Source organism: Micromys minutus, assembly GCF_963924665.1.
Source record: "Micromys minutus genome assembly, chromosome: 16".
In the NCBI taxonomy this organism is placed as follows: domain Eukaryota; kingdom Metazoa; phylum Chordata; class Mammalia; order Rodentia; family Muridae; genus Micromys; species Micromys minutus.
Window position 1 is genome coordinate 47,891,161 of NC_137985.1, and position 19,404 is coordinate 47,910,564.

At 52.0% G+C, this 19,404-nt stretch overlaps 2 protein-coding genes across 4 annotated transcripts; one reads left to right on the plus strand and one right to left on the minus strand.

The window, feature by feature from the left end:
• The first annotated feature begins 281 nt into the window (after positions 1-281).
• Positions 282-10,991, plus strand: MAN2C1 (mannosidase alpha class 2C member 1). Of its 2 annotated transcripts, none has more exons than XM_080930432.1 (26): positions 282-398; positions 678-777; positions 1,098-1,221; positions 2,672-2,742; positions 4,008-4,185; positions 4,440-4,629; positions 5,629-5,735; positions 5,882-5,992; positions 6,174-6,266; positions 6,379-6,495; positions 6,690-6,785; positions 6,866-7,011; positions 7,368-7,491; positions 7,802-7,923; positions 8,021-8,106; positions 8,195-8,350; positions 8,558-8,655; positions 8,780-8,874; positions 9,072-9,176; positions 9,254-9,410; positions 9,503-9,646; positions 9,966-10,075; positions 10,172-10,251; positions 10,392-10,534; positions 10,614-10,723; positions 10,803-10,991. In XM_080930432.1, exons 2-26 carry the CDS (start codon positions 740-742, stop codon positions 10,927-10,929), a joined length of 2,928 nt encoding a protein of 975 aa, XP_080786558.1. In that variant the 5' UTR covers positions 282-398; positions 678-739; the 3' UTR covers positions 10,930-10,991. The 2 variants fall into 2 exon arrangements, with proteins under 2 accessions (XP_080786558.1, XP_080786557.1); XM_080930431.1 differs by having other exon boundaries at positions 288-398; positions 678-800.
• Positions 10,992-11,563: 572 nt separating this feature from the next.
• NEIL1 (nei like DNA glycosylase 1) lies at positions 11,564-17,125 on the minus strand. 2 transcript variants are annotated; one of them, XM_080929882.1, is made up of 10 exons: positions 16,995-17,125; positions 15,397-15,853; positions 13,826-13,945; positions 13,673-13,736; positions 13,375-13,474; positions 12,904-13,031; positions 12,699-12,726; positions 12,486-12,547; positions 12,157-12,316; positions 11,564-12,071 (listed from the first exon to the last, which is right to left on the minus strand). In XM_080929882.1, the coding sequence occupies exons 2-10, from the start codon at positions 15,828-15,830 to the stop codon at positions 12,001-12,003; spliced, it is 1,167 nt and encodes a 388-aa protein (XP_080786008.1). In that variant the 5' UTR covers positions 15,831-15,853; positions 16,995-17,125; the 3' UTR covers positions 11,564-12,000. The 2 variants fall into 2 exon arrangements, 1 of the variants encoding a protein (XP_080786008.1); XR_013975364.1 differs by lacking the exons at positions 12,486-12,547; positions 16,995-17,125 and having other exon boundaries at positions 15,397-16,801.
• Positions 17,126-19,404: the final 2,279 nt, after the last annotated feature.

Genomic DNA, 19,404 nt, shown 5'->3' on the forward strand with positions numbered 1-19,404 from the left:
CATTTCCTCTTTTGCGAACTAGGCCTTTCAGAACCACATCAACAGCTCAAACATACCATTTTATTTAAGAATAATTTACCCAGCTGTCTGACAGCTAGGATGAGATGAGAGCCGCGAAGGCGCAGCTTCCGGGTTTCTCTGGGAAGGCTCCCCAAAGCCAGCCTCTAGCAAAAGCCGTGGTGTCCCAAGAAAAGCTGCTCGGGTCTGTAAACTGGTTGGATGCCGGAACCTTTGGTTCCAAGTGGTGCAACGAACCGGCAGCACCAAGGATCTTCCGGGGAGAGAAAGTGCATCGCCATGGCGGCAGCGCCGTTCTTGAAGCACTGGCGCACCACTTTCGAGCGGGTGGAGAAGTTCGTGTCCCCGATCTACTTCACCGACTGTAACCTTCGCGGCAGGTGTGGCCCTTGGCCTGCGGAGCCCGCAGACCACATCCGTACACTCTTCCCTTCCGGAGGGAAACCCAGGCTGTGGCCACCCGGGCCGCGGAACAAAGTTCCCGCCACAGACAGGAAAGGGGCTGGGGAGCAAACGGTAGAGGTTGGTCTGCGCGGCTGAGCTGCCTGGCAGTCCTCAGGGCGTTAGGCCAAGGGAGAGCGTTTTCCCAGCCATCGGCTGGCTCACGGGTGGAACTGGGGCGGCTTGGAGCAGGCGCCCACCAAGCTCCTCCTGCCCAGGCTCTTCGGGGACAGCTGCCCGGTGACACTCTCCAGCTTCCTGACGCCGGAGAGGCTTCCCTATGAGAAGGCAGTGCAGCAGAACTTCAGCCCAGCTCAGGTCGGCGACAGCTTCGGACCCACGTGGGTAACGCCCAGTTTGGCGAAGCTCCGCCTCACAGTCAAAGGCCACTCATTGATTCCTAGTCTGCTATGTGGCAGAGTGTCGCCCTCTGCTGGGAGAAGCTCCTTTATCCTTCGGTGTCTTCACCTGAGTATTTTCATCCCTACTGTCTCTCCCCCTTTCCCTTTATTCACCACACGTTTCTCTGTTGCTGCACATGCTTGTAGAAAATCTTAAGGCCCTGCTGACATTAATTCAAGGAACTATGTCAGAAGAGGGTTTTCATTCCTAGGCCTATCAAAACGGCTCTCTTACAGATGGTGGACCTGCTGGTTTCGGGTAGAACTGGTCATCCCAGAAGTTTGGGTGGGCCAGGAAGTTCATCTTTGCTGGGAAAGTGATGGAGAAAGCCTTGTCTGGTGTGATGGGGAACCCGTCCAGGTGAGGTGCCCTCCCCTAGAGCCAGATACAGCCACAGATTAGTTTGGTTTTTGGAAAAGCCACAGCTGAATGACCGGATCCCCAAAGTGGTTTCGGACTGAGGGAATTGCCATTTGGACATCAGTGTTATACAACCCCAGTTTTCATAAACTAGCTTTATTGTGTATAGTACATATAGGTTGGGAGAAATTTCAAGTCATTCTAGAATAATATAAAGTAGGACATTAAGTTATCTTCCCATGAACAATGAATTTCTTTTAACTGCACATCACATTCCACAGATATTAGATGTTAAATATTATACTAGGTTTAATCTTTGTAATCCTGTGTGATAGGACTTTATGTCCATTTATAGATTAAAAAACTAAGATAGAGACTTCTCCAATGGTTCATACAGCTTCCATTTCAAAGTCTAGTATCAGGGGTGAGATTTGTCCTAAAAGAAGTCAGAGTACTCACCATTCAACCTTCCTCTCTTCACTGGCTAAATATATGTGTCCCTTTGTACCCATCTTACCGAACATTGAGGATGAGCTAATCTATCTCAAACTCCTTGGACTTCTCTTTTAATTAATAGAACCTAGAACCTCCACAAATTCTAGACACGTGTTCTCACCACTGAGCTAATCCATCCCCCGCCTCCCATTTAATTTTAGAAAAGGTCTTGTTGAGTTGTCCCTGCTAGTAGACTTGATCTTGTTATCCTCCACCGTGGGCCTCCCAAGTAGCTGGAATTATAGACCTGTATCAATATATCTGACTCATTCCATGGGATTTCCTTGTATACATTTATGGGTAGAAAGGCTACCAGAAGCTACTCCAGGCCTCCTAATCCCTGCCCAGGATCCTTCCCATAAGATAATCTGTAGGGGCCTTGACATCAGCTCGAGACACCCCAAAACAAAGTTCTCAGCACAAACGAAATTGATTTGTCTCAGAAGGACAGAGGGCAGGGAATGAGAAACAAAGACAGGAGATAGAGGACAAGGGAGAAGGCAAAGAGGTATTTGTCCTAGAGGACAAGGGACTAAGAAAATGGCAGTTTATAAAGCTACAAGGAGAAAGCCTGTGTTGGGATGGGGTGGTCAACCTCAGGAGGAGGAAGTGACCAAACAAGGGAATAGACTTCGGTGGCTAGCTATAGGGATGTAATCTAACAGTTTAGCAAGGCAGAAAGAAGAGGGAGAAAGGCGAGGCCTGCCAGAGCTATGCCTGTCTTGCTCAGCCTGCCAGAGTCCCTTCACCACTGCTAGCAAACATGAGCTGTATGCTGGTCACCGATAGGTGGAGCACTTGCTACCAAGGATCTCTGATTACTTTATCTTAGCTGTTCCTGATATAGAGGACCCAGAGCTGGGCAACTGGATGGCAGAGCCTGCCCCCCCATTGGCTTTACTCATCCTTTGAAATTTTTAAAGGCCTTGAGCCCTGTCTCTCTTTCCTCTACCAGGGTTTGACCAAAGAGGGTGAAAAGACCAGTTATGTCCTGAGCAAGAGGCTGCAAGCAGCAGACCCTCGGAGGTGAGCATTCCCTTACACAGACATATACACATAAATTAAATCTTAATATTTCTTTTCTTATGGTAAATGTGGAAGAACATGGAGGAATGAATTACTCCTATGATCCTTCTACCAGGGATGACCATTCTCATCATCTCCATATTCAGAGTCTGAAGATTTCTTTTGGCTGGAGCTCCTTTTACTAGATGAAAATTATTTCTCTGATATTTTGCACCTTACCTTTTACATCCCATTATGTTCATATTGAGGGAGTATCTATGCTCTACCATGAAAAAGCGACAATGCTGGTTTTGGCCGTTTGTTGTTTATTTGGGGGTTTGTTTTGTTTTGTTTATGACAGGGTCCCATTCTATAGCCCTGGCTGCCCTAGAACTCACTATGTAGACCATGTTGGCCTTGAGCTCACATAGATCTACTTGCTTCCTCCCGAGTGCTGGGATTAAAGTTGGTTCCACCAGGCATGATTATTGCATTTTATGCTTAACTTTTTTTTGTTTTGTTTTCTTTACATTGTTTTGTGGGGTTTTGTTTGTTTTTTGAGACAAGGTTTCTCTGTTGTAGCCCTGGATGTCCTGGAACTTGCTCTGTAGACCAGAGTCTCAAATTCATAGATCCGTCCGCCTCTGTCCCACTTCCCAAGTGTTAGGATTAAAGGCCCCTCCCACCACTGCCCAATGTTAACTATACATTCCAGATTCCTCCAAACACTGGGAATATGATATGTTTCCTATGATTAGGAAACTGCTGAAGATTCTGGAAGAACCTACTGAGGACTCCATATGGGGATTGCCAAATTAGGAGGGCTGGACTCAGAAAGGCTTCGCTAGTGATACTGAGTTCAGCTCCAACAGAGGAACCTGCTGCCCGCACGCTCCCTCCTGGTGTATTGTGTTAGCCACTAGAGCTTGGCACTGAAAGTCAGCCTTGGAAGAGCCAAACATGTTCACTATGCAGCGAGGGATTTTGAGACCAAGGGTCCTTTGTACAGACAGCTTTGGAAATGTGAAGCTAAACAGCAGTATTGCTCATAGGAACCCAAACTTAGCCATAGTGGAACACTCCTCAGCAGAACACGGGTTTAAACTGGTATTTCTACCATGATCCTCCTACACATATACCTGACATCCCATAGGTTCCTTCGGGAAGTGGATCATGGGAGTAAATGGGGGTGGGGGTCAACTGAATGCCTCCTATTTGCACTCTTCTCAAGCTCCCAGAATTTTCTGCCAGCCCACTAGCCTAAGACTGCCTCTCTATCTTTCTAGCTTGACTCTCTATGTGGAAGTAGCCTGCAACGGGCTTCTGGGGGCAGGGAAGGGAAGCATGATCGCAGCCCCTGACCCTGAGAAGATGTTTCAGCTGAGCCAGGCAAAGCTGGCTGTGTTCCACCGGGATGTCCACGATCTCCTGGTGGACCTGGAGTTGTTGCTGGGTGTGGCCAAGGTACCGGAGCCCCACCCCCATCCAGAGCCCTGCTCCAGGCACATTGATTCTTGGATCAGATCACTGGAACTCTGGGAATCCAGAGCTGGAGTAGAGTCTTCCATTGTAAACAGGGATGGAATTGAGTTGGGGTACCAACAGGAGTAACGGGTTAGAAGTGGGGGAACTTTGCTGAGAACCTCTGAGAGACCAGCTGGAGCCTTGATCTATAGCGGTGCTGGAGGAGTCTTTTAACATATAGAACCCTGATGCAGGGCCTCGGGGAGGACAACCAGCGCAGCTTCCAGGCCCTGTACACAGCCAACCAGATGGTGAACATATGTGACCCTGCTCAGCCTGAGACTTACCCAGCAGCCAAGGCCCTGGCCTCCAAGTTCTTTGGCCAACATGGAGGTGAAAGCCAGCATACCATCCATGCCACGGGACACTGTCACATTGATACAGGTAAGGCACCACTGTTTGTTGGGATGCCAAGTACCCTTCGAGCCTTGGTTGTGACTGAAAGGTACAATATGATCCTTGGTAGTCTTTTGCCTTCTTGGACCTCATTTTGCCCCCTTGTGTAAAATGAGTCAGGGGTATTGGATCGTGAGCTCCATTAGCTGGGGCTTGCTTATTCTTCCAACAAAAATTGGTAGTTGGTGAGGGCCGAGGCAGACACTGGATAGGTAACACTGGAGGCTGATGACCCCAGAGTGGCCAGGTGTGGTGATGCTGTATATGAGACCTGGGGCCAGAAGAGGTATTTCACCCAGTTAGTTTAGGGGTCCAAGGTTTCCTAGGCAAAGTGACATTTGGTTTAATTGACAACGAATATCTGAGTGAGTTGACACAGGATGCCCCACCCCCACCCCACACACAAGCACAGGGGCAAGTTAAGTGTTCTGCTTTGAACCAGAGTTTGTAGTGCTCTTGTGAGTTTTGGGATCTCTGTTCATTGTTCCTGTGTTAAGTCCAGCTCTTTGCTATGTAGCACTGGCAGGCCTTGAACTGAGAGCAGTCCTCCAGCCTCAGCTTCCTGAATGCTGGATTGCAGGTGTGAGCCACTACACCCCCATAATGCATGTTTTTAATGAACTCCTTGCTGTACTGATTCGGATGCAGCTAAGGTGCATCTGAACATGGAACAAGGGCTGATAAACTGGAGGTCATACAAGTTGCCCAGATAAGCCCATGCTATGCTTTATTCTAGTACCTTATGTAAGGCTCGTCCAGGACCTGGTGGCTCTGTGTCCCGGCAGCTGATCTCAGTCCTTGCCCAACCTGCTCCTCCTACCTTGCAGGACATGAGTAACAGCGCAAGAGGGGTGCCACATAGGTTACAGGGCAGACTTACACAGGAAGAGGGCTGGGCTGACACTCCAGAGCCTTAGGCTGGGTCTGTCAGTGTTTGGGTGCAGAGCAGGAACCTTACTGTCTTTCCTCTCTGCCCCCGACCCCCAGCCTGGCTTTGGCCCTTCAAGGAGACTGTGAGGAAATGTGCCCGGAGCTGGTCAACAGCTGTGAAGCTCATGGAACAGAACACTGAGTTCATCTTTGCCTGCTCTCAGGTCAGAGGGGAACTGTGTGGAGCAGGTGGGCCCGAAGTGGGAACTTCACAGGCCAAGAGTGTTTCTTACTTTCAGCTAGCCACAGGGCCACCTGTGGTAGTGTCCTTTTTACCCCTGGCCCAGCTCCCACCCCATGTTCCCCACAGGCCCAACAGCTCGAGTGGGTAAAGAGCCAGTACCCTGGTCTGCATGCCCGGCTCCAGGAGTTTGCCTGCCGAGGACAGTTTGTGCCTGTGGGGGGCACCTGGGTAGAAATGGTAAGTGCCCATTCCTAGTACTGTCCTCTAGCAGCTAGTCAGTTGGGCCTGAAATGAGCAAGACCCAGGTTAGAGCACCAATTTCACCTTCACAACAGAGTGGAGTTGGCCCGGGGTCCTCCCTGTGTCTGGTCTGGTGCCAACTCCATCTGTCTTGCTTTCCCATTCTCTACCCCAACAGGATGGGAACCTGCCCAGTGGAGAGGCCATGGTGAGGCAGTTCCTACAGGGCCAGAACTTCTTTCTGCAAGAGTTTGGGAAGATGTGCTCTGAGGTACACTGGGAGCTGGCACACCAGGCTGTACACAGGGGTCACAGGGACCCGGCCATACAGGGGGCTGAGGCTAAGACAGCTCCATTGAGAGCTGAGAGCCTTCTCCCCACAGTTCTGGCTGCCAGATACATTTGGCTACTCAGCACAGCTCCCCCAGATCATGCAAGGCTGTGGCATCAAACGTTTCCTGACACAGAAACTGAGCTGGAACTTGGTCAACTCCTTCCCAGTAAGCAAGCCCAGGGGACAGGGTTGCAGGGTCCGGATTCCACTTGGCCCTCTTAAGGGGGCCTGGAACAGACCACTAAAACCCTGTCCAGAGTGTGGTAGGCCTCTGCCTGGACCACAGCTAACATGGATGTGGGTGGTCAACATGACCTCAGGCCTGACTCTGGCCTCTGCCCTGCCTGTCTCTGCCGGCAGCACCATACCTTCTTCTGGGAGGGGCTGGATGGCTCCCGAGTGCTGGTACACTTCCCACCCGGAGACTCGTACGGAATGCAGGGCAGTGTGGAGGAGGTGAGGGGACACGTGATGATGGGGATTTCAGAGAGGGCTGTGTGTGTCGCCCTGGGCTGACCTGTTCCCTACCCATCTAGGTGCTGAAGACCGTGACCAACAACAGGGACAAGGGGCGGACCAACCACAGTGGCTTCCTCTTCGGCTTCGGGGATGGGGGTGGGGGCCCGACACAGACCATGTTGGACCGATTGAAGCGGCTGAGCAACACTGATGGACTGCCCAGGTCAGGCCTGAGCCAGCGTCAGCCCTTGAGCCAGTATCGCGTACCCCCCCCCCCCCCCCCCCGCCCTCAAGCACTTGCCTTTAGCCTCCCTTTGTTTGTATATGAAGCTTGACTCCTCCACTGGACCTTGTATCTCTCAAATCCTGACCCATCAGTCTTGCAAAACTTCCACCTCGGAGATACAGTGCAGGGAAACTCTGAGGTAGAAAGGGGCTTTGAGCCCAACAGAGCGCAGCACTCTATTTAGGGAACTGTCTGGGGAATGGCTTCTTTGTTGGGGCCTCTGACCTGCACTGTAGACAAAGGGCAAACTACAGGACTCCCCACTAGGAGCCCAGACTTCTGGTCTTCCTCAGGGTGCAGCTGTCTTCTCCTGAACAGCTCTTCACAGCACTGGAGAGAGAGTCGGGACAGCTGTGCACGTGGGTTGGGGAGCTCTTCCTGGAACTGCACAATGGCACCTATACCACCCATGCCCAGGTCAGGGCCAGGCCACCAGCCTGGTAAATACAGGGGAATGGAGGGGAGGGGTGGGGTTAGAGCTCAGTGAACTCCAAGTGGAGGCTTGGAGAAGAGGCACCATAGCTGGGTTAATCCCAAACAGGCAGCAGGAAAGCAGCCTTTCCAGAGGAGGAGGGTTTGGGTGGGAGGTCACTTGAAGTAAGTTTCCTATGAGAGACCATGTCCAAGAGGCCTTGGGAGGCTGTCTAGAGTTCTGAGCAAGAGAGAGCTTTAGAAGGTGTCCTAGGTCACAGCAGAATTTAAGCTGATCCTCCTTCCCTGTGCACAGCTCAAAAAGGGGAACCGAGAATGCGAGCAGATTCTTCACGACGCAGAGCTGCTCAGCAGCCTGGCCCTAGCCCGAAGTGCCCAGTTCCTGTACCCAGCGGCCCAGCTGCAGCACCTCTGGAGGTCAGTCAGGGACCCCTTTCTGCTGTTCACTTGACGCCTCGCCCTGCCATATCTTGCCTCTCCCAGCCTTCCCTGTCTCTGCCTTTGGTCCCTGTAGGCTCCTACTCCTCAACCAGTTCCATGATGTGGTGACTGGAAGCTGCATCCAGCTGGTAGCAGAAGATGCCATGAGCCACTATGAAGGTGAGGCCAACCTTTCTCCCAGTCCCAAGGCTCTCGGGGGCCAAGTGGGACCCACTGCTCACCCGTGGCCACGACCATCTCTCTTCAGATATCCGTTCCCATGGCAACACACTGCTCAGTGCTGCAGCCGCAGCCTTGTGTGCTGGGGAGCCAGGTCCTGAGGGCCTCCTTATTATCAACACGCTGCCCTGGAAGCGCACTGAAGTGTTGGCACTGCCCAAGCCCTGTGGGGCTCACAGCCTAGGTATGAGCTGAAGAGGAAAGCTGGTCCTGCAGCAGGAGAAACTAAGGCTAGACAGCATGGCAAGGATACTCCCCAGGGATTTCTATCTTGGGGTACCCCAATCTGGAGAAAAGTAGCTGTGTACAATTCCATTCAACCTATCCTTAACTTGGGCAAGGTTTCTAGAATGTCAGAGAGGCTACACTGATTCTCAGGACTTGTCCCCAGCCCTGGTGACAGTGCCCAGTATTGGCTATGCTCCTGCTCCCACCCCTGCTTCACCGCAGCCCCTCTCACCCCAGCAGCCTGTGTTTGTGATGCAGGAGGTAAGTCCTAGCAGCTCCCGGTGGGGTGGGGCTGGGACTCTCCTCTTCTGGAGCAGTGCACGGCTTTAGGAGGGCTGGGCTGGGGTAGGGAAGGCTACTCAGCTCAAGGACCCTCCCCTCCAAGACTGACGGTTCTGTGACGCTGGACAATGGCATCATCCGTGTGAAACTGGATCCAACTGGCTGCCTTACTTCCCTGGTCCTGGTGGCTTCTGGCAGGTGCTGACCCTTCACTGTTCTTAACCCCATGCCTGGCTAGTTCACCCCAAACTGCGCCATCTTCCCTCTGTTCCGTACCACTACGATATCCAGGTAGTCTACAAGTGCCTCTAGGCTGGAACCCTGACCCCTGGCCCTATTTAACCTGCCCCCACCAAGTATAACTGGAGAGACCACCAAGCCTTTCGTCCTTCCAGGGAAGCCATTGCTGAGGGTGCCCTGGGGAACCAGTTTGTGCTGTTTGATGATGTGCCGTTGTACTGGGATGCTTGGGATGTCATGGACTACCATCTGGAGACTCGGTACTTACTGGGCAGGTCCTGTGGGTGGTTGTATATACATGCTTCTCTGGCTTAGAGCCTCCCACCTCTGTCCCCAGGAAGCCTGTGCTGGGCCAGGCAAGGACCCTGGCAGTGGGCGCTGAAGGTGGCCTTCGAGGTAGTGCCTGGTTTCTGCTACAGATCAGCCCCAACAGTCGGCTCAGCCAGGAGGTCGTGCTGGATGCTGGTTGCCCCTATGTCTGCTTCCACACTGAGGTAGAAACCGCAGGATGGTGGCCATCTTTCCCAGGCATGGCTGGTGAGGAGGCCTGAGGCCCTCTTGTCCCCACCCTCCATTCCACTTCCAGGTCCACTGGCACGAGGCCCACAAGTTCCTGAAGGTGGAGTTCCCTGCTCGAGTACGGAGCCCCCAGGCTACCTATGAGATCCAGTTTGGGCACCTTCAGAGGCCGACCCACAACAACACCTCTTGGGACTGGGCTCGCTATGAGGTCTGACATGGGGACTGGGTGGGGCTTGGGCTCACCCCTGACTGAGGAGAGACTGTGGGCTGGGGACAAGAGGAAGACTTGTCACCTGTGGTTTCTAATGTGGGCCAGGCATTTGCTACATGCTTTCCTTTGCTTTGGTACTGTAGCCACTGTTAGCATTTCACAGATGAGGCAGCAGGCAGGACAGGTGGGATGGCATGTCCCAAGCTTCCTAGAGTGGCAGCTATAGGATGCAAGCATGGGCTCCAGAACTTACTGTCACCCAACTAAAAAGGGCTCTGGAATGGAGCCACCCATAGGCCTTGGATCTGCCCTTCAGGTGTGGGCTCACCGCTGGATAGATCTGTCCGAGTGTGACTTTGGGCTGTCCCTGCTCAACAACTGCAAGTATGGAACGTCAGTACGAGGCAATGTCCTCAGCCTCTCACTGTGAGTGCGGTGTCCGTTCGGCTCAGGGCTGGCTTGGGTTTGTGGAAGCTTCCTGTGCTGGAACTCCAGCCCTCCCAACTCTCCCTCCCACTCCAGGCTGCGAGCACCTAAGGCTCCAGATGCTACTGCTGACATGGGGCGCCATGAATTCACTTATGCTTTGATGCCACACAAGGGTATGTACCAGGGAAGCAGGGCCCAACCTCTCTGCCCTTTCCTGAGGGGTAAGTGGAGGCAGCCCAGCCCCTTATCTCCTCCAGAGGCACTGTGGGTAGCTCTGACTGTCCACATGTGTTTCTTTCTTCTCATACCCCAGGTTCTTTCCAAGAAGCTGGTGTTATCCAGGCTGCCTACAACCTCAACTTTCCCCTGTTGGTACTGCCAGCCCCAGGCCCAGCCACCACCTGGAGTGCCTTTTCCGTGTCGTCACCAGCAGTAGTGTTGGAGACCATCAAGCAGGCAAGGGCAGAACAGACTGTGTGGTTCCTGGGATGCACAGGTTCTCAGCCCTGCCTACTGTCCTGCCTTCCTTTTCTAGGCTGAGAGGAGCCAACAGCACCGCACACTGGTCCTGAGGCTGTATGAGGCCCATGGCAGCCATGTGGACTGCTGGCTGCACACATCACTGCCCGTTCAGGAGGCCATCCTGTGAGTTGAGATCCCGTAGAGGTTGACGTGGGAGCTCTGTCCTTCTCAGTCCTTACAGCCTCTCCTATTCTCCTCCTAGTTGTGACCTCCTGGAGCAGCGAGACCCCACTGGTCACCTGCCCCTTCAGGACAACCGCCTGAAGCTCACCTTTTCTCCCTTTCAAGTGAGGTCCCTATTGCTGGTGCTTCAGCCTCCAGCAAAATGAGCCTTGATTGTGGAAAGCTTTGGGAGCTCATTGTTTCCACCTCCCCTGCCCCAAGCATCTTGTGCAATAAACGCTTAGGTTTGCAGCCCTGTGGCCGTGCCTTTCTCTCAAGGCTGCTCTGCATGGGCTGTAAGGAGGAGGGGAGAGTGTTTCCAGGGGCAAGATCTAAGTTCACCCATGTGTGCAGGGTCTGACTTGTGCCCCCATCTGAGATACTGGAGACCTAAGGACCGCAAGCCAAGGGACTTTGAGATAAAAAGTTGCTTCTGTCAGCAGAGGGATACGGCTGAACAGGACACCTGGAGCAGGCCACTCCCTGACCCCCATATCTTCCACCCTCAACTGGGAGGGAAGCTGTGGGCAAGCACTAGGCTGGGAGAAGAGCTAACCATAGGCCCCGATGAACCCCAGACTGCATGAACCCAGGTCTGCAGAGGGGCTGGCCCTGCAGAGCAGAATGTCCTCTGATAGTCAGGGCCTTGAGTGTATGTCCGGGATGGAGGGAGGCAGGGAATTAAGTATATAAATAGGTAGAACCATGCAGCCTGCCTTTCCAGCCTGGCTTTCCCATACCTTATATATGTAGCCAGCCCAAGAAGTACCAAGAAGTTCAAATTTACTAGTTTGATAATGGTTTCCACTTGGGATTTTAAAAACTTGTTGAAGATGGCATACATTTCCAACACTTTGGGAGGCAGAAGCAGGCAGATCTCTGAGTCTGGGGCCAGCTTGGTCTAGTCTACAGCAGGAGTTCCAGGATAGCCAGGGCTATATAGAGAAACCCTTGTCTTGGAAAAAATAATAACAAATTAATTAGCAGGGTGTGGTGACTTGGCTCACACTTGTAATCCCAGCGACCATGGAAATAAAGCAGGAAGATCAAACAGGAGTTCGATGACATCTTCAGGCATATATGGATTCAAGGATAGGAGACATGAGACCCCATCTCAAAAAAACAGTTGTGCAGGAAAAATCACAGGGCCTATTATACGCAGCCCTATAAATACTGCCTTTAAGGATTCAGACATGCCCCTAGATTCTTAGTAAGGCATCAGGGAAGGAAATCTCCATCTATGAGGCTGAAATCTCCCCAGTCTCCCTGGGTCGGGTATCAGGCTTACTCTGTGGGGGTCTGCGGTGACCTGTGGGGAGAGCAGGTGAGGTAGTGATGAGCCGCTCCCCGGAGTCCCTCTTCCCAGCTCGAGGAGGATGCTGAAAACAGCTCACCTTTGCTTGTCTGTCGCCCCCTTCTCTTTCCTTTCTCAGGGGCTGCAGGGGTTTCCCGGTTTTGCTGGAGGCTGGCCCCTTCAGACTGTTGTGCTATATTAAGAGGGTGCTTCCTGGCCCTCCGAGTCCTGGAAATGGACTTGCTTGAAAGTGGAGGGTCCTGGACAGAGAAGATGGTCCTTACTGCGTTTTCCTCCTAGTAGACCCACCGCTGACATTCCCAACTAGGCCCCAACACTCCCATGACAGAAGGAGGCAGCTGGGCAGGAGCCTGGCCTGAGAAATGAGCTGGGCAGGAGCCAGTGCAGAGGCAGGGTTGGCAGTCATACCTCTCTTCCGTCCTCAGCCCCGCGCTCTGCTTCCTGTGACTTCTTCTTTCGGGATCTGCCCCCTGTAGAATGTTCTACTGGAGCTAGAGAGCCCTAGGGCTTCACCCCTCTCTAGACCCTTACTGCTGGGTGATCCCAAGGTTGGAAAGGGATGGGAGGACGGGTAGCCAATCCCGCCCCCATTCTTTATCTCTTCCATTATGAGTGACTTACCTTTGGGTGCCAAGGGTCCAGGATCACCCTAAAATAGAATGGGGACAACTCAGTCAACCTGGTCTGGTGACGGGACAGTTTTTCTTGGAGAGGCGAGGCCCTACCCTTACTCATCCCTACATAACTCAGACCTCTAGCTTCCACCTTGTTATCCCACCAGCTTCCCTGGGGTCTCCATTTGCCAATATGAGTATAGGGCTCGAACCTGGAACCAGATGGTACGGCCATGCCGGTCTCGCAGGGAACTCATGCCTGGCATGCCATAGCACCGAAGCCAGGCTCGAAAGGCAGCAAAATCTTCCTCCCCACGCTCTGGCCCGTAGCCTTTGCCCCCTGAGGGACACAGGAACTGGTCAAAGGTGAAAGGGTCTTGTGGGGTGGGAAGAACAGAGAGCCTGGTTCAACCTGATCCAGGCCTCAGCTTAAGAAACTGATAGACTCAGGTCACATCGCCTCCCCTACTGTGACCAGGCCTGTGTCCTCCTTTCTGGGTCCTGGCCTCTCCATCAGCAAGGGTGATTCTTTGTCCCACCTGCTGCCTGGGAGGCTGGTAGAAAGTGGAAACTTGCCAAGAGACCTGGTCTGTAGAACAAACTCCCATCTCTTGAGCCAAGACAGCTGCCCAGCATCTGACAGAGGCTAAAGCAGAGACCACCTTGACCTTCCCAGGCCTCACCCAGCTGAACCACTTCCTTGGGCACCAAGTGACACAGTTCCAGCAGGTCTGGGTTCTGCAGTTTGGCCTTGACCTTCTGGCTCAGGGTCAGCTCTGGGCTCTGTAGGGGGTATGAGCAGAAACAAGCTGTTAACACAGGGCACACAGCCCGCCTCTCATGCAGAGGGCACGGGACTTCTCATGTGCTTTGCACCCACTCCACACACACGGTAAGCTAAGGTAGACACACCTAACTCATCCCCTTGCCACCCACTCTAGCAGGAGAACCAGCACACACTTGAATGCACACTGTCCTCACCAGCCGGCTCTGTTGCAGGGCCTCTAGAACTGTACGGGCCTTCTCAAAGGGGGGGATCTTCAGCCTGGAGTGGTGGGGAGGGCCCAGGATAAGTAGTGGATGTGGTCGCCCATGTCCCACCCCAGCCATTGTACCCACAGCCTGCCTGCTGACCGGTACAAGATCTCTGCCCGCAGATAGTTGCCAATGCCATTGAAGAACCTCTGGTCCAACAAGGCCTCGCAGATGGGCCGGTCAAAGGCTTTGTCTGATAGGTTCCGAAGTACGTTCTCCCTGGAGGGACATAGGCTCGATGCATGAGACCCATCCCACATCCCAGGATAGGGAAGAAGGGCTGGGGAGTCTGTTCCTGAGTTCAAGGAGAAGTCATCCCAGCTCCCTCTGGTCTCAGTACTATTTGGGCAGCTGGAGCCTCAGTTTTTCTATCTGTTAAATGGGAAAAACTCAGGATTAAGTTTATTTTTAAAGAACCAAAAACTTGTTCACCCAGCCATGGCGATTTTCACCTGTAAATCCTAACACTGGGAGGCTGAGACAGAAGAATAGAGACAAGTCTGAGGCCAGGCAGGGCTACACAAAAAGGCCCTGCACACACACAGGCACACGCCCAGGAGTGATGTGACATGCCGAGGGGAGGCAGCACACCTGGGATCCTAACACGGGGAAGGCTGAGACAGTGACCCGTGGGTATGAGGATGTGGTGAATACCAAGGCATCCTGGTACAGGGTGAAGTGCAGTCCCAGCCCGCCCCGACTCCCTCAGAGTATGAGGGACTAGAAGGTGGTGGGCGTGAGTGTGATGAGTTCTAAGGTTTTTTGGTTTGTTTGGTTTTTTTGGTTTTTTTTTTTTTGTTTTTTTTTTGTTTTTTTTTTTTTTTTTTTTAATAAAAGCTTGGGTGCGGTTCTGACCTCTGTCTCCAAGGCAACCCACTGGTGAACCATGGAAACAGCTTTGAGGTCTATCAGGAGACTCAACCGAACCAGCAGCCAAGCAGCCTATGGTCCCCAACGTTCCAGAAAAAAAAAAAAAAAAAAAAAAACCAAACACCCAATAACCCTGGCTTTAGGCAAGCCAGGAGTCAAGTGCTTCTGTGACAGCAGAGGTGTGACCAAGTCTAGGGCTCCACAGAGGCACAACATCTATTCCCAGGGAGGAGAACAAGAATGTGCCAGGTCCGCCCCAGGCCTGCACCCCTCCAAGAGTTAAACAGCTGGCCCAGTCTCCAGCAGCCAAGTCCCTGCCTCCTGTGCTCCCCACCCTTGGCCAAAGTCTTACCTGTGTGTCATCAGTGTGGTGAACGAAGGAACCCTGTTTGTCCACTGCTGTCCCCTACAGAGCCTGACTCACAGCAGAGACTCTTATTGCCTCTTTAGAGGCAAGTTCTGATAGTGGGGATGGTCACCGAGGAAACCCCAGGACAGACAGGTAGGCAGCCAGATCAGAGAACCGGAACTTAAGAAACTCAGTCACTAGGCTAGCCTCTTCCCACTGCGCGGGCGTGTTTCCTAAGTACTATGAAGGCCCTCGGGCTTCTGGGCTACAACACAGCTCTGTTGCAAAATGTTTGTGTCCTCAGACCTTCGACTGGTCTCCCTCCTTTGGACCGAACGTCCTCTCATAGTTTTGGCTGCCCTGGCAGGATCTCAACAGATGAGGGACTGAGGCTTAGTAGAGGGTGGGCTTTATTACTTATTGGTCGGGTACTCCACGTATCCGGTCCTACCTGAACCGTTCATACTCCAGCAAGACACAGGGTCCACGGTCTGGCTGCCATTCACCCCCAGGATCCCAGTGGCCAAAGCGACGGATGTCTACGAAGCAAAGGGCCAGCCGGGGTGCAGGTGGGGCCGTGTAAAAACGGAGATGGGCGTGGCACGGAAGCGCTTCTGCGGGTACCAGCTGGAAGGATCCAGACATACCAAAGCGGAAGACAAGGGACAGTGGCTTCTGAGGGGGCTGGGACCCAGGCAGGGGGCTCAGTGTCAAGCGAAGCTCCTTGCCTCTGGCTAAAGCCGAGATGTGGTAGGCACTGCTCTCAAAGGGCACCTCTGGGTTTCGGCTGACAGAGGACTTCTCCACACACCCACCAAATACCAGCCCCTTACATGTCTCATTCACAAAGTGGCTGGCCAGGTGCAGCTCTGGACCCTCTGGCATTCTGAAGGAGGTATGGCTGGGCCCTGTAGTAGGAAGGGGACAACAGGTTGTGCCAGAAGATGTCTGGTTGAATAGGAATTCTCACCAAGTGTTTACAGAGGAAAAGTCAGAGACGCAGAGAGAGGCACAGGGCCTATAAGATAGGCAAAAAAAAAAAAAAAAAAACCAGTGGGCTGGTCACCTATCCAGGGTACTGGGTACCGGAATGCTGGATCTGGGAGTGAGCGTGGCTGTCTTGCTCACTAATACTTTCCTGCCATGGCCTCCCCAGCTTGCTTTAGAATACAGTACAGATTCTTTCTGGAGCCTTGTGTCCTCCAAGCTCCCCTACCCAACTACAAAACTGTTCCTGGCCGTTGTCTCTACTGTTCCCCATCCTGCACACAGTAGGAAGTCTGAAGGAGGACTTCTTTCTCCCTAATCCACATCTTGACTTAGGAGCTCCCAGAGTTCAAAGTTTCTCAGTGCCTGTTCTGGTCTCTACCTGATGGCACTCCAGAGGCAAAGTTCTGATCATTCATCAATCACAGCTTAATCTGGCCCTGAATCTGTCTAGCACCCACTGAGGTAGAATCTCAAGTCTGTGTTGGGCCAATGGGATTGACCTAGGCTGCCATAACCACCCAGTCAGAGAGGCTCTCTTCCAGCTGCCTTTTAGTCAGGACAGGAAGCAGAATTAGAAGCAATGCTCCCTCTGTGCACAGCCCTGTTCTCATACACCCCAGGGGTGCCAGGAAGGAATGGGCTCTGGTTCTTTGCCCTCACTTCCTACCTTACCTCCACCTCCACCCCGCTTTGCTACTTGCAGGATCTGAGGTGAAGGTAGGTGTCCGGAACACCGGCGGTTTATCTAGAGCAGACGCTTTGGGGGCTTGGCACAAAAAAGGGCTCAGTTTGCAGAAAACCTTCAGAGTCCTAGTTTGGGAGATGTGTGATAGCACACACACCCAACAAAATTTTGGGTTCTCTGTCTTTCCCGGGTTCCCAGATCCTTTAGATCTTCAGCTCTACTGAGGACCCAAATTGCCCCCCCCCCCCCCCCCATCAAAGCTGGATACCTGCTCTGGTTGCTGCTAAACCAAGGGCAGTAGCGAGTAAGGGGTTAATCCTAGTCGCCTGCCGAACTTCAGAGCATGCTGGGAAAGGACATAGCTGTCCTAGTACCTGCTGGGAAGTGTAGTTTCTCAGGCAGGCGGCGCAGTATGGAATGGAGTTCCTTAGTTATGAGAATCCCGGTGTTGGGCTGGCTTTCGAGTTGTCGCGTGATCCAAGAGGTGACGAAAGAACCCGTCTTAGGGTGAGCAGAGCTTCGGTCAAAACTGGTGCCCCGAGTCGCAGCTGTGTCTGCAGTTGAAGTCACCAGTTAGCCTGGCCAGGATTGACAGCAGCAGCCAGAAATGGCAAGTGTAGAGCCACTTGCAGCTGTATGCAAGGCATACACAGACGAATGATAAACAGTCCCTAGGGACCCAAGATGACCGTGTCAGTGAGAAGTCAGGTGTAACATATAAACAACTTTATCGCGGTCTGCGGAGGGGACGGGTGGGAAAGTGCATCCGGCAATAACACAGGGGCTTCTCTCTGGGGAACCATTGGGTAAAGTCAGGAGTTAGGCACAAAAGTTTGATCTGTCACAACCTCAGGCAAAAGAAAAAAAAAAAGTGTAGACAAGATAGATACTTTTTGCCAGGCACAAGGGATCAAAGCGAAGTGCAGGAACAGAAGCTGAGGAAGGCCTGTGTCTGCAGCAGGGGGTGAGGGGTGGTGGGTAGGCTGAGAGAGAAATACTGGTAGGGCTGAGCCTCAAAAGTCCCCGGGAGGTGGAGGCAGCATTGTTTAAAAGTATAAAAGAGAAGGAAAGCCTCTTTAGGATGCTTTGTGCGGACCAACAGCCTTGACTCACCCTTTACCCACTGTTTTTCTTGCTCTTCCAACCACCCGTTTATCTTATATTTTTTTAGGAGAGGAAGGTTAAAGAAAGGGTATTGCTATGTATTCCTCACTGGCTCAGACTGGCCCCCAACTTACCCTGATCTCTTCTGCATCCTCAGTGACAAAACCTGGTGATTACACAGCTGCTCCCCACACTCGGGAGATGATACCCAAGGCAGCACACTCACAGCAGCCATAGAGAGGAGACCTTCACAGTATGAATCCATGGATACATAGTTTTAAAACACGTGATATATCTGTTGGGGCTGGAGGGATATCTCAGTGGTTAGAGCACTTACTGCTCTCTGACTTGTGCCAAGCATAGTGGGTTTGGTTGTTTTTCTCTTGCCATGGCTTGGAAAAGTAACTTTTATTCTTCCGAAGAAGTTGTTGTCTCCGATGCTTCTGAAGCCTCCGTCTGCTAACCCAGGCCCAGTTCTGCAAGCTTCTAGTCTCCGTAACGTCTAATCTAGGCCTAGAATGTCTTCAGGCTCGGAGACTTACACTGAATAATCTCACCCTTTCTAGTTGATCTTTGGCCGGCTGATTCAACTCAGCTGTTCTGGCTCAAACTCCTCTCCAAGATGACTGATCCAATCTGGCTTCTCTCAGTATCTTACTGAATTGCTCTGCTTGGCCTCAAACTCTGGCAATATGTTCTAATCTTCTGGCTCCTCCTCATTCTGCCTTTACCTGTGTCTAGCTTGTTCTCTCTGCTTCCTGTCTCTGTACAACTGTTTTTGGAAAACTGCCTCCTGCTCTCTCTGCACTGCCTCTTTTATAAATTTATTTGTTTTTATGTATATGAGTTCACTGTCACTGTCTCCAGACACACCAGAAGAGGGCATCAGATCCCATTGCAGATGGTTGTGAGCTACCATGTGGTTTCTGGGATTTGAACTCAGGACCTCTGGAAGAGCAGTCAGTGCTCTTTACTGCTGAGCCATCTGTCCAGCCCCTCTGCACTGCCTCTTAAGTAGCTTCCCTTTCCCACCTCTTCTGTTCTATTGTTTATTCCTTCTCTGATTCGTCACTTTTTCTGCCACTTTATTAGACATCCCTTTCAAACTTGAGTGCTTCCTTTTACAAACTAACTTTACTTTTATTGTTTGGGATTAAAGATGTGGACTAAGAGTGTGTCTGTATTCCAGCCAGATGGGTTAAAGGACTGAGCCACACTACAACTAGAAACAGATGTTTACATAAATAACACAATCTCGGGGGTTCACAGTGTGATCAAATATACTACAGCAGTGACACGCCACTACCAGGCTTGGTTTTCAGCACACACACATGGCAGCTCACAGCCATAGCTTGAAGGGGATCCAAAACTTCCTGTCTCATCAGGAGGCTGTACTCACAGGTTCAAGCATGAACTAGCAAGCTCACACACATGTGGGAAGGTAGATAATAAAAATAAGTCTTAAGACTAACAGCATGTGGTGCTGGAGAGATGGCTCAGTGGTTAAGAGCACTGACTGTTCTTCCAGAGGTCCCGAGTTCAAATCCACAGTTGCTCACAATCATCTGTAATGAGATCTGATGCCTTCTCCTGGTGTCTGAAGACAGCTACAGTGTACTTATACATAATAAATAAATAAATAAATAAATAAATAAAAAGAATCACAGTATGTGGGTATAA

Excerpts from the sequence above, each read along its gene's own strand:
- MAN2C1 (XM_080930431.1), top strand. The coding sequence starts at position 298 with ATGGCGGCAGCGCCGTTCTTGAAGCACTGGCGCACCACTTTCGAGCGG. Across the intron at positions 8,351-8,557 it reads CTGTGGGGCTCACAGCCTAG|CCCTGGTGACAGTGCCCAGT; the intron begins GTATGAGCTGAA and ends ACTTGTCCCCAG. Across the intron at positions 10,076-10,171 it reads AATGTCCTCAGCCTCTCACT|GCTGCGAGCACCTAAGGCTC; the intron begins GTGAGTGCGGTG and ends CTCCCACTCCAG.
- NEIL1 (XM_080929882.1), bottom strand. The coding sequence starts at position 15,830 with ATGCCAGAGGGTCCAGAGCTGCACCTGGCCAGCCACTTTGTGAATGAG. Across the intron at positions 13,475-13,672 it reads CCCTGCAACAGAGCCGGCTG|AGCCCAGAGCTGACCCTGAG; the intron begins GTGAGGACAGTG and ends TACCCCCTACAG. Across the intron at positions 12,317-12,485 it reads GGGCTGAGGACGGAAGAGAG|GACCCTCCACTTTCAAGCAA; the intron begins GTATGACTGCCA and ends TTCTCTGTCCAG.